At 37.0% G+C, this 15,322-nt stretch overlaps 1 protein-coding gene across 2 annotated transcripts in view; it reads right to left on the bottom strand.

Annotated features, from left to right (window-relative positions):
• Positions 1-8,538, bottom strand: part of LOC124112095 (EF-hand calcium-binding domain-containing protein 6-like) — a 54,977-nt gene extending 46,439 nt beyond the window's left edge. For both annotated transcript variants that reach the window (XM_048384094.1, XM_048384093.1), the window contains exons 1-2: positions 8,395-8,538; positions 1,469-1,599 (exon numbers count right to left, since the gene is read on the bottom strand). In XM_048384094.1, the coding sequence (XP_048240051.1) occupies positions 1,469-1,598 (130 nt within the window). In that variant the 5' untranslated portion in view covers position 1,599; positions 8,395-8,538. The remainder of the gene's footprint in view (positions 1-1,468; positions 1,600-8,394) is intronic.
• Between the last annotated feature and the right edge of the window lie 6,784 nt (positions 8,539-15,322).

Below are 15,322 nucleotides of genomic sequence, written 5' to 3' on the forward strand. Positions count from 1 at the left end.
AGAAGGGATTCGCTGTGACAGGAAGGTTGTTTGAGACAACCAGGAGTTGACACATCAAAGTTTGACACAACGAGGTTCGACTCTACGTTATCACAATAAACTACAGTATGTCTAGATACACATGTCTGAGTTTATCAATGCAAGCAAGGGACACATATTTTCCGCATTAATTCCATGATTGACAGTAGTGCTGGGACGGGTAACTCACGTATTCGGGTCGGGTGGGTACTGAGTAGGACCCGGGTACCTACAGAACTACCCATACCCGTGGTTAGTCATGTTATATATTGTTTCATGACATAAATTCACTATATATATAACTACATGGTTCCATGACAATTTTAAGTCTCGCATTTCTTCATGACTATGAACACGTTCCTTCTGACTTATATATGTTTGAACAAAGCAAAAACTTCAGTCAACTTTAGTGTATGCATGACCACATCGTTTTATACGGGTATCTAAATACATTCTGCTAGGGCTACTGTCAAACTATTCCCAATCGGATATTTTGTACCTATTTCTTGACACCAACAGCGGGTACCCGGGTAGGGTCAGGTAATAGGGGTGTGGGTACCTGGGTAGTAAATTTGGACTCGTCCCATCCTAATTGACAGTACTTGACCACTAACATACAGAACATGACGCTTACAGATCATCCAAACATAAGACAAATCAAACTTTAGTTCTTGTAAATTATACATTTTGTATATAAATATATTACACTTTTTGATAATTCAGGAATTTTCAGATTGATATTTGATTCTTCTTTACATGTGCCAGGTTATTAACTTTTCCACTAATTTTTTCTGTGAACTGAACAACAAACTTTTGAAGTAACATTTTTAAAATATGACAATGACAACTGATACACCAAAACTGAGACCATATTTTTCTTATCATGTTACTTAATTTCCACCATTTTTTCATGAATTTCTCCATGTTCCATACAGCTAACAACAGGTTGTTGCGATCAACCATTTTGTGTTTAATTTCAACCATTTTGTTTCATGATAGGTGGTAGTGTGTGAAATAGCCCAAGGCGAGCAAAATTTCTAAAATGTCCCCACCCCGATTGGCTACTGAAAATGAAATTAATATCTGAAACAAATCAAGGTTGCGAGATCAGAGTTATCCCCCTTCATCTTGTTTGAGTGACTGTCCTCAATATAACACACTGCCTAACAAATATGTTTTGATTGGTTGAAATTTATAGTTTAACCAATCAGAAGCTAACAAACATCGAAGGACAAAAAGTGAATTGGACATCTCATATTCATTCTCCTTGAATTTGGAACTGGCTTGTAACTTTTAAAGGGAGCTGGCACATTTCGCCAGCAATATTTCGAGACTTTTTCACATACTGAGAGGCGGTACTGATTAATTTTGCATATTTTGCATATTTTAGCATATACACAGCTTATCATAGCAGAGGGACAGGGCTCACAAGTGCTACATTGAGACTCACCCATGGCTGCGGGGCGTCCAGCGCGTGATGGTGCCCTCAGTGCCAGACTCTCCCGTGTCCTCAGTGCTGGTCTGGCCGTGAACTGCACCCCCTGCGTTTCTGGTAGCAGGCCCGCCATCACACTCGCCATACTGACGACAAATATATATCATTACACTCGCCATACTGACAACAAATATATATCATCACACTCGCCATACTGACAACAAATATATATCATTACACTCGCCATACTGACAACAAATATATATCATCACACTCGCCATACTAACAACAAATATATATCATTACACTCGCCATACTGACAACAAATATATATCATTACACTCGCCATACTGACAACAAATATATATCATCACACTCGCCATACTGACAACAAATATATATCATTACACTCGCCATACTGACAACAAATATATATCATTACACTCGCCATACTGACAACAAATATATATCATCACACTCGCCATACTGACAACAAATATATATCATCACACTCGCCATACTGACAACAAATATATATCATCACACTCGCCATACTGACAACAAATATATATCATTACACTCATGATACTGACGACAAATATATGTCATCACACTCGCCATACTGACGACAAATATATATCATCACACTCGCCATACTGACAACAAATATATATCATTACACTCGCCATACTGACAACAAATATATATCATTACACTCATGATACTGACGACAAATATATATCATCACACTCGCCATACTGACGACAAATATATATCATCACACTCGCCATACTGACAACAAATATATATCATTACACTCATGATACTGACGACAAATATATATCATCACTCGCCATACTGACGACAAATATATATCATTACACTCATGATACTGACGACAAATATATATCATCACACTCGCCATACTGACGACAAATATATATCATTACACTCGCCATACTGACAACAAATATATATCATTACACTCGCCATACTGACAACAAATATATATCATTACACTCACCATACTGACAACAAATATATATCATTACACTCGCCATACTGACGACAAATATATATCATTACACTCATGATACTGACGACAAATATATATCATTACACTCGCCATACTGCCAACAAATATATATCATCACACTCGCCATACTGACAACAAATATATATCATTACACTCGCCATACTGCCAACAAATATATGTCATCACACTCATGATACTGCCAACAAATATATATCATCACACTCGCCATACTGACAACAAATATATGTCATCACACTCATGATACTGCCAACAAATATATATCATTACACTCGCCATACTGACAACAAATATATATCATTACACTCATGATACTGACGACAAATATATATCATTACACTCGCCATACTGCCAACAAATATATATCATCACACTCGCCATACTGACAACAAATATATATCATTACACTCATGATACTGACGACAAATATATATCATTACACTCGCCATACTGACAACAAATATATATCATTACACTCACCATACTGACAACAAATATATATCATCACACTCGCCATACTGACAACAAATATATATCATTACACTCATGATACTGACGACAAATATATATCATCACACTCGCCATACTGACAACAAATATATATCATTACACTCGCCATACTGACAACAAATATATATCATCACACTCGCCATACTGACAACAAATATATATCATTACACTCATGATACTGACGACAAATATATATCATCACACTCGCCATACTGACGACAAATATATATCATTACACTCATGATACTGACGACAAATATATATCATCACACTCGCCATACTGACAACAAATATATATCATTACACTCGCCATACTGACAACAAATATATATCATTACACTCGCCATACTGACAACAAATATATATCATTACACTCATGATACTGACAACAAATATATATCATTACACTCATGATACTGACGACAAATATATATCATCACACTCGCCATACTGACGACAAATATATATCATTACACTCATGATACTGACGACAAATATATATCATCACACTCGCCATACTGACAACAAATATAGATCATTACACTCGCCATACTGACAACAAATTTATATCATTACACTCGCCATACTGACAACAAATATATATCATTACACTCGCCATACTGACAACAAATATATATCATTACACTCGCCATACTGACAACAAATATATATCATTACACTCGCCATACTGACAACAAATATATATCATCACACTCACCATACTGACAACAAATATATATCATTACACTCGCCATACTGACAGCAAATATATATCATCACACTCACCATACTGACAACAAATATATATCATTACACTCGCCATACTGACAACACATATATATCATTACACTCGCCATACTGACAACAAATATATATCATCACACTCACCATACTGACAACAAATATATATCATTACACTCGCCATACTGACGACAAATATATATCATTACACTCGCCATACTGACAACAAATATATATCATCACACTCACCATACTGACAACAAATATATATCATTACACTCATGATACTGACGACAAATATATATCATCACACTCGCCATACTGACAACAAATATATATCATTACACTCGCCATACTGACAACAAATATATATCATTACACTCGCCATACTGACAACAAATATATATCATTACACTCATGATACTGACAACAAATATATATCATTACACTCATGATACTGACGACAAATATATATCATCACACTCGCCATACTGACGACAAATATATATCATTACACTCATGATACTGACGACAAATATATATCATCACACTCGCCATACTGACAACAAATATAGATCATTACACTCGCCATACTGACAACAAATTTATATCATTACACTCGCCATACTGACAACAAATATATATCATTACACTCGCCATACTGACAACAAATATATATCATTACACTCGCCATACTGACAACAAATATATATCATTACACTCGCCATACTGACAACAAATATATATCATCACACTCACCATACTGACAACAAATATATATCATTACACTCGCCATACTGACAGCAAATATATATCATCACACTCACCATACTGACAACAAATATATATCATTACACTCGCCATACTGACAACACATATATATCATTACACTCGCCATACTGACAACAAATATATATCATCACACTCACCATACTGACAACAAATATATATCATTACACTCGCCATACTGACGACAAATATATATCATTACACTCGCCATACTGACAACAAATATATATCATTACACTCACGATACTGACGACAAATATATATCATCACACTCGCCATACTAACAACAAATATATAGCAATACAGTCCGTGTCTTTAGCCAGTAGTCCAAAGCCTAAGTCTAGTGAAATTCGGCTTGGTCTTGTCAGTTCAATAAAAAATATGCCAAATATAACACTGAACTCCACTGAAAATGATGCTCAGAGCCATATTCTGGCTGAGAGACCCAAAAGTCGTAGGCAGTCTGCATTACAGTGGCCATACTGACAACATGTATGTGTACATACCATCTGACTGTTGTGAACATGTTGCCTAGTGCATGTATAAGCAGAGAGGTTTGTTGGTGTTAACTCTATGACAATATGTTTTACATGTGTATCATATTTCATAAACCGGGGTACATGTATTTAGTGCACTGTTGGCTGTTCCTTTCATCACCCCTAGAGCATAAGTATTGTAGTGCTCGATACTAATACTTGTCCGCTGGTCTGAGTCTAGCATATTTTCTTAAGGACCAGTAAAATTAAATAAATGGTGGTCTAGTGTTATTTTGGGGACAAACAAAATAATTTAAGTTTTTACAACTTCTGAAATCAGTGATAGATCAAGTCTTAACTCTAAGCACCAATGTGTCCAGTAGACATCCAACAGAACCAGTTTGTTTTTTTGACAACTGACAAAATTTGGTGAGTGCCAAGCACTGTATTTCATATTGTTTGTTTGTTTTTTAATGTCACGCTCAAGACTTGGCCAGGCACACCAGTTGATATTATGAAAATCCCATCACACTGAAGAGTATATTTACACTTTATATTTCGGAATTTAAGAAAATAAGAACTTTAACCATATTTAATAAAAAATGACAGTTTTGAAAAGAATATTGATTTTTTTTCCTTATTTGCCTGCCAAGTTTGAAATCTTGATAGACAGCATTTAATGACAGTTGAAAATAGAGGACTCCTTGAGTCCCTATAATGTAAAAAGTTACAAATTTGGCAGATCCCTAAAGATTCAAATACTCCAGAAGATGGTTTTAACCCATGATTTTGAAGACAGACCTCAGTCTGTTAAAAAAATGGTTAATCTACCAGGCCAAATTTCTTTTCTTTTCATCATTTTTTAATTCAAATTGTTAATTTAAGATGTGTTATCAAAATTTATCATTGATTTTTCAGGTGTCATCAGAAATTATCACCAAACATTTGATTTGATAAATGGGTATTAATTAATATTTGTTTATTTCACAATGAGATAAGATCTTGTGACTGGTCATGTAGTATCTTCTTACTTATTGATTACAATATCAGTCACAAAACATGCACAACAGATGTTTCCGTATGGAAGGAATCATGGGATACATGTCACATTAAAGCGAGGGACTGAATGTCACAGTCAGCAATGTTCTGGCTGTCACAGCAGTCTGTAAAGAATCAAATCCGGACCAGGCAGTTTCTTAACATATTGAAAATGAACATTATTTTTCAGAGCTTGATATAGCAGTTTATGCAAATTGACTCAGCCACCATCTTTGTGAAATCCAAGGGATTGATTCTGCTAAATCCGAACTGCACCAGTGCAGGTAAAACATTGCAAGTGCAGGTAACTTTTATTGCCAGATTGCACCCAGTACAAGTAACATTTCCCACCACAAGTGCACGGCAGGAGTTATATTTGATAACAGTGGAAAACTTAAATCTTTTAGAACTGGCTGCAATTCTTTTAGAATCCAGAAGTTCCTTATAATAGTGAAAAACACAGGTCTGAAGGCAGCAAATTTTCAGAACTAATTCTTCAAAATTACCACTAGAACAGTAACTCATGCGGTTAAAATCACAACAAACAGACACTTTGAAACTTCTGTTTAAGGTTGTTTACTGGATATCAAGATGTGAAAAGCCGTATACAGATTTCCTCAAAATAAAATACTGGAGCACATTCTTAAGTTTATTTTCCCTTTGAATTTATTCAAAACAACTGAAAACACAGTGTTTCAATTTACAATGAAATGGTGCAGCCAATATTTTGGTGGTGCAACCTGATTAATTTACTTGGTTGCACCTGGTTCAGGAGGTAAAACAGAAGGAAATCGTACCCTGAATCCACAAGCCCAGAAATGATGCTGACAAACCAAGAATCATAATTGGGGATAACACAGGATTCAAACCCGAGACCTTCGGATCCTGGTGTATCTAATCACAGGACCACGTAACTACGGCATGCGGCCTCATCTAGGGGATTTTGTGAGTTTATAGTGAAACTGTTAAAACCACAACATATGCAGTGGTCGATGTGCAAGCCGTAATGTTCTCAAAGTTTACTTGACAGTTGTATGGCAGTTTGTTGGTTTCTACAATATTGTTACCCCCCAACCTATACCCCCTGACCAAAATTGATGACCTCCCTAAAAATCTTCACCACCATCCCAAGCCATAAATTATAAACGTTCCATAATAATAATAGGATGGTACGCTATATTATATCTGTAGTTAATTTATAATTGATCGTAATGGTGCACAAATACAAACCTATTCAATATTTTTGTTCAATTTTTATGACACATTAATTAGGATTGATCGATGCTGATTTTCTTTACCGGGTTCGATAAACAAAGTACCTGTCTTTAGCGACTCAAGGGCAGGCAACTCCGTATTATCGCAGTGTGGCTATTTTGGGGTGTGATGCGTGTGGATTACGTGGTTTACATCACTTCTTGTTTTGGTTTATACATACTCAGTATGTATACGACCTAGGTTGGGTCAAGTGACTTTGTCTGAATGATTGTGTTCTTTTCTAATCAATTTCAAATGGAGGTACGGGTAATTCCGCTTCAAAATCATTCCAGAAACTATCAAAAAAAAGTTAACGTGTATACTTACAAGTAGCCGTGACATACAGCAACAAGTCCTGTATTGGATCAAGCAGTCAAATATCATGCTTAGATCTGCCTAAGTAAACAGTCGACATGGGGTTCAATTACGAGATTTACTGATACCGCAATAACATAGAGTCATACTATAATATTGATGATGATGATGATGATGATGATGATAACAATAAGTTTCGTTTGTTGTTTAATACTGCACTCAGCAATATACCAGCTATATGACGGCGGCCTGTAAATAATCAAGTCTAGACCAGACAATCCAGTGACTGACATCATGAGCATCGATCCACGCAATTGGGATACGATGACATGCATCAAACAAGTCAGTGTGCCTGACCACCCGATCCCGTTAGTCACCTCTTACAAGCATAACTGCCATTTACAGCAAGCATGGGTTTCTGAAGACCTATTCTACCCCGGATCTTCACAGGAATGATAATAATAATAATAATAATAATAATAATAATAATAATAATAATAATATTAATAATATTGATGATAATAATAATGATAATAATAATAATACACTGAACAGAAAAAATTGTGGTTTTTTTGGTCAAACATACATAAAATAAACAGTAGGCCTAACACCGTTCTTGAGGTATTATAGGCCTGCAGGGTCTAGGCTAGTGACAATGTCAATGTCAGTGTTATGTTAAAATATAAGCCTACTGGCTACTGTGAGTTTGAGGTTTTTAGCAGTGACTTCTTCAAACTATCAGTGGTGTGACACAGGACAGTTACCTGATCAAACGCTACTTGCTCTCTGTTTCTTTTCAGTAAATCCAACACGGTGCCATGAAATTATTTTGATCGTTGCCAGCACCGTTATCATAAGTCAAGGTGCACGGAGTCTGCGTTGCCATGTGCCGCCAACTCTGTTGTCAATGGGCGGGAGCGCCACCTTTTACAGAAGGGAGGCTACTCTGTAAAACTTATCGCCTGCTTGATTTGCAAACCATGATGGATTCGTAACTGGCCATGGATCGAGTCTTGACAGGACATGAAAATGAAGAAGTGAAAATTCGCTATTTATGTGTGTTCTTATCTATTACAAACATGTATTTGGGTTTTTTTTCACTGCATATCACTGTAGACCTACATGTAACAGTTGTTATATTTGGGATAACACTTAGTAAAGTACAAATTCTAATGCTTTTGGGGGTCGAGTCTTATCCGGGTCTCGAACCCACACTCTCAGAGGGAGGCACCTAATGGGCAGCACACAAAGTCAGCGATCTAACTCACTCATCCACCGAGGCTTCCACAAAAATGAAAGCCCTACAACTGGTAGTCTAGATCACGTAATTTGTGTACCCCTCTGACAAGAGTAAAGTGCTTGAATGTGTACGCACCTACGAGGTTATCACAAATATAACATTTGTTACATTTGACCACTTTCTAAATGGCATTGTGTATTCGTAGACCTACATGTTTTGGTGCAAATACACCTGTCCCACAGACACTATGGATGAATTGATGTCAGTATGTTTGAAAAAAACGTTTGTCAAGAGATTTCTCTTGTGGGAAGTTAACTTGCGACCAACGCTTATAAAACTGTTTGGTTGTGATACTTCCTGGTAGGACACGAATGTAAAAATGACATAGATCCGACATTATGGCCAACTCTTTAAAATCAGTTCTTAGTTCTTAGTTCTCGCTACCGCTAAACAAAGATCTGAGGACATCCCATTACGGGTCACGTCAGGCTGACCTTGCGCGAACTTTATCAACTTTATGTGATATGAATGAGCTAAACCAGTACACCTCGAAATAAAGTTATGTTTTAAAATTAAATATAAATACATTCAAGCCTCAATGTGTCGAACTTGGATGTGTCGAATTCCCGGTTGTCTCGAACTAATTTGGGAATCCCAAGTATCCAAATTATGTCTCGAACCCGGGATAACTCGAAGTTATTCCATGTGCCCACCAGAAATGGGCTTCACAAATTGTACCAATGTTGGGAATCGAATCCGATTCTTCCGAGTGACGAACGAAAGTTTTAACCACTAGGCTACCCGACCGCCCCTGGTATATTATGTTTTACAAGAGACACGCCTTGATGATTCTGAAAATTTAGAACTCACAAACACCTGGGAGTCACTTTATCTCAACATAAGAAATGGACTGCACATATTTCAATTATTGCTAGGTCAACAGCTAAAACGGTTTCAGACATGCACAAACTTAATAAAAAATCCTATAGATACAATCTTTCAAAAATCTATCTGACATTTATAGGACCTATTCTGGAATCTTCATCTGAGGTATGGGACAACTGTTCTGCCTATAATATAAATAACTTGAATTAATCCAGCTCGATGCTGCAAGAATTCTGACAGGTTTGGCCATATTTCCAACAAGAGTAAGTGTTTACATGTATTTCGAAACGGCCTGGCTACCACTAAAAGAGAGACGAAAGATTTTACAAACCTACGGCTCTACACAAAATAATAATGAACGATTGTCCCTTACACCTAAATGATTTGTTACCCTACAATACTGCTTCAAATTATAACCTACGTAACGAAATAAACGTAACTTCCTTTTGCCAGAACAAGAGCGTTTGAAAAGTCATTGAAACTGCGGAATTCACAAAATGAATATACCAGTGTGTTAAACAGAGTACTTTTTAAAGCTTAATTTAAAACAAACTTTATTATCTCCATATTATTTTACTTATGGAAAGCGTTAAATTAATATTATATACACAAGACTTTGATGGAGAATTCGTATTTCTGGTACGTGGGTCCCTGACAGTTTGATCTATGTCAAGAAACCATGAAAATGTGAAATTGATCACAAGAATGTCTCAATTCGACAAAAGCATTGAATCGTTGAACTAAGAATCCGACTGAAGCTGTCACATGGGACTTCAGGTACGATTGAATACATCGATGTTGACGATGACGATGACGTAATTCTGAAAGAGTGATTCAGCTTGTCACGGAATAACAACGGCTGTCTGATCAGATTCAGGACAAAGATCATCGTACACTGGTGTCCTGGTGTGGCTCTCATCATGTGCGCCAATACCGCACTCAGTGACTGTGAACTTATGGACAATCATGATTGTAACCAGTGCATCAATGGCCTATTGTAGTACCGACCGTATTATTTCACAAACTATTGTAATATACACTTTAGTGTGAAAGACTGAGTTTTCTTAAGTTGAGATATTTTCACTGCAGTGAACATAACACTTGATATTTCACTGCAGTGACCATAACACTTTGACGGAACTATTGTCACACGAGAGTTACCTCCCTGCAAATTGTCTCCCTTTATCGAGGTGTCTGGCCCGTACAACTGTTGACTTCCTTTTTACGTTAGTTCCACATTGACAAGGCATGATAATGACAGATGGTCACGTATGAAGTTAATATCGCTACTTTCCGTTTGTTATTTTCTTGAAAATGTTTCGTTATTAACTTAAACTTTATCATTTAACTCCTCAATAGAGACGGTCCATTTAGCAGGGCGCCATTTTTGTTACATGACAAAACATGCGGTCTCGCTGATTTCAAGAATATTTTTTAAGTCGATTTTGTACACAATCAATCAAATGTATGACAAAGAATTTTAGTGACCTCAAATAATTTATGTTACCCTTGTTTATATTTTTTACGATTTTGAAAACTCGGAACTACTTTTTCCATTTACAAGGGATGGTGTACGTAAAAGGTTACTGCGTGTTAGGTAGGGGGGCTGTCTGTCTCCATCGTATACTATTATAACCATCAAATCAAAGTTTGACTGGTATAATTTTCGAAGGTTTTTGGGATGCATTTTTACCTTATAACAATACTGCTCTCTGTCGCTCAGAATGTTTTTGTATGGATCTAAATGTGAAACACATGTGACGGTTTCACGGGTCTCTTTTATTTCTAGTTTTAGGGATGGTGTACGTGAAAGGTAACTGCGTGTAAGGTAGGGGGAATTTACGTTTCAAGGTTTTACATTTGTAATGAAAAAAAAGAAAGATTCCAGTAGTCAACTACACAAAAAGTAATAAATAAATAGGATGTTCCATGTGTCTCGAGTCAAATATCATGTTTCTCTCATCGAGTGACGGAGGAAAGGAGGAATGGTTTGGCCGAAGAAGTTTAATTATAGCTTGATAGAACAAACACACTCTTAACTAGTGTATTTGCACTTATGTGACAACTTTAGATTTAATTCATACTTTAAGACAAGTATTATGTATTAAATAGTTGACTTGCTTTTCTTAATAATTGAACACCTTACCATCTACATGTACCACTGTATGACAATAGATATAAAATGTATCTCATGTGTGTGTGTGTGTGTGTGTGTGTGTGTGTGTGTGTGTGTGTGTGTGTGTGTGTGTGTGTGTGTGTGTGTGTGTGTGTGTGTGTGTGTGTGTGTGTGTGTGTGTGTGTGTGTGTGCGAGCGAGTGTGTGTGTGTGTACAATAAAAACAATATCAGACCATTAGCTGGTGTTTGTGTCGTGATCGGAAAATTAACGGAAACTGGTGACCGATTAAAAGATGTCTTTTCATTAATTGGTGGAAACAGCACAGGAGATGTCATGCCTGTCATTGTCCTATTGATTTCTTGCTTGTTTGCGCCGACACTCCGACTGTCTGTCTCCATCGTTTAATATTATAACCATCAAATCAAAGTTTGACTTTGGTATAATTTTCGAAGGTTTTTGGGATGCACTTTTACCTTATAACAATACTGCTCTCTGTCGCTCAGAATGTTTTTGTATAGATCTAAATGTGAAACACATGTGACGGTTTCACGGGTCTCTTTTATTTCTAGTTCCAGAGATGGTGTAAATACGTTCGTATAGACATATGCAAGTTGTCCCAATTCCCATCCCATAATGAATATATTGAAACGTATAATAAGTACATTACAGAAGCCCTCCATGCATCTACTGCAGTAAGTATCCCATCAACGAAGTTTAAACCCTACTGGAAAATAGACAACCTGAAGTTATTCCATGAAGAAATGCGCAGTAAAATACGACATTGGCAAGAGAATGGCAGGTCACATGCTAAGAACGATGAGCACTTTGTTAAATATAAAGAAGCAAAGCGTAGTTTTAGAAGACATCATCGTAGATCCAAACAATCGCTCATAGCTAGCAGACTGAAAGAACTCTATGAGGCAGCTGAAATAGATGTACATGAATATTTTACAACTGCAAAACGATATCACAAAACTAAGGGCCAAGTACACAAACTTCTTTATAAATGTAATCAAAGTAGTAACGCGGAATTTTTGGGTAAATACTTTCGAGACTTGTCAATCCCAACCATGGAAAGTCATTTTGACTGCTCTTTTGCTGATGAAGTAATATGCTCAGTCAAAAATATTGAAAACAACGAAACATCTGATGCTGATAACGATGTAACTGCTTACCATCCATTGAAGAGACCATTCACCATTACAGAGGCAGTAAGTACAGTTAAAAGACTGAAAAACAATAAATCTCCAGGACCTGATGGGCTCACAAACGAACATATTAAGTATGCGGGAAGATCTTTATTAAAGCATATTATGGTATTATTCAATGCTATTATTAAACATGAATATTTACCCAAAATGTATCATATTGGTGAAATCTTACCAGTACATACCAGGGACGAGGGAAAGGTAAAAATGATCCATCTAACTACAGGGGCATAACACTAACTTCAGTCCTAAGTAAGCTTTTCGAAAGAATGCTTCTCAACAGAATTGAAAAATGGACAAGCGACGATGTAGCCTTTCCTCACCCACTACAGTTTGGATTTAGGAAAAATGCTGGTGCTGAAACGGCGGCTCTCACTCTTCTAGAAAGTATCGCATACTTTAACGAAAGAAACTCACCAGTTTATTGTGCCCTTCTCGATAACGAGAAAGCCTTCGATCGTGTTTGGCTTGACGGTTTCTTCTACAAATTACATAAATTTGGTATCAATGGTAAATATTGGAGAATTCTACGTTTATCTTACACTTCTATGTACTCATGTGTTAGCTTTGCAGGCTTCAACTCTGATGTTTTCCCTGTTAAACAGGGTGTAGGTCAGGGTCGTGTCATATCAGCATGGCTCTTTAACCTTTAAATAAACGATTTGCTTCATGAACTAAGCAATTCCGGTTGTGGACTATGTCTCCAATGGGGACGATGCCCAGGAATACTGTTAGCAGACGACACGACCTTGATCAGCTGTAACACAACAGGTCTTCAAATGCTCCTGAACATTGCAGAAAATTATGGTAACAAGTGGCAGTTAAAATACAATGTGTACAAAAGTGCTGTCCTAACCTTTGGATGTAGTACAAAAACAGTGTCGCCTGAACATCTTGACATTCGTAAGATACAATTACCTGTTCAAAAGGCAATTGTCTATGCGGGAGTGTACATAAGTACTGCTAAAACTTCGGTAGAAAGAACGAGGTTAGTATGTTAAAAACTGAGAAAATTGATAAATGTAAACCATGATTCTGGCCTGTACTTTGGTGGACTTAATCCTATAGCAGCCGTGCGCATCTGGCAACGAGTGATATTACCCTGTGGCTTATATGGATGTAATGTGTGGGGAAAACTATCCTTAAAGGAATAAACAATGTATGTATTGTAAACAAGTGTACATTTGTAAATAACACATGCTTATTGTCCATCTAATAACACAAATAATCAATATGATACATATGTATATGAACTACCTCTGACATATTATGTAATATACATATGTGTGTGTGTGTGTGTGTGTGTGTGTGTGTGTGTGTGTGTGTGTGTGTGTGTGTGTGTGTGTGTGTGTGTGTGTGTGTGTGTGCACATTTATACTATAGATGTTGTCTTTTCACTGTATACCTTGTACTCTTCATGAAATGGAGGAAATAAAGAAGATCTATCTTTCTATGTGTGTGTGTCTGTGTGTGTGTGATTGTGTGTGTGTGTGCGTGCGTGCACGTGTGTGTGTGTTTGTGTGTGTGCGTATGTGTGTACAATAAAAACAATATCAGACCATTAGCTCGTGTTCGTGAGTGTGTGTGTGTGTGCGTGAGCGCGCGCGTGTGTGTGTGCACGCGTGCGTGCGTGCGTGCGTGCGTGCGTGCGTGCGTGCGTGTGTGTGTGTGTGTGTGTGTGTGTGTGTGTGTGTGTGTGTGTGTGTGTGTGTGTGTGTGTGTGTGTGTGTGTGTGCGTGCGCGTGTGTGTGTACAATAAAAACAATATCAGACCACGAGCTCGTGTTTGTGTCGTGATCGGAAAATTACCGGAACCTGGTGACCGATTAAAAGATGTCTATTGATTAATTGGCGGAAACACCACAGGAGATGTCACGCTGCTGTCATTGTCCTATTGATTTCCTGCTTGTTTGCGCCGACACTCCGACTGTCTGTCTCCATCGTTTAATATTGTAACCATCAAATCAAAGTTTGACTTTGGTATAATTTTCGAAGGTTTTGGGGATGCACTTTTACCTTATAACAATACTGCTCTCTGTCGCTCAGAATGTCTTTGTATATATCTAAATGTGAAACACATGTGACGGTTTCACTGGCCTCTTTTATTTCTTGTTCTTGTTTGTAAATCAGTATGAGGGAATTGGCTATTTTATTATTATTGAAAGATACCAGATCATCGATAAACTTTGTCATTGCCAATCCAAGCAAACAATCCGAAGAAACAGATCAGCAAGAAGGGGA

The sequence above is a fragment of the Haliotis rufescens genome, unplaced genomic scaffold (assembly GCF_023055435.1).
Source record: "Haliotis rufescens isolate VD_foot unplaced genomic scaffold, xgHalRufe1.0.p SCAF_5, whole genome shotgun sequence".
In the NCBI taxonomy this organism is placed as follows: Eukaryota; Metazoa; Mollusca; class Gastropoda; order Lepetellida; family Haliotidae; genus Haliotis; species Haliotis rufescens.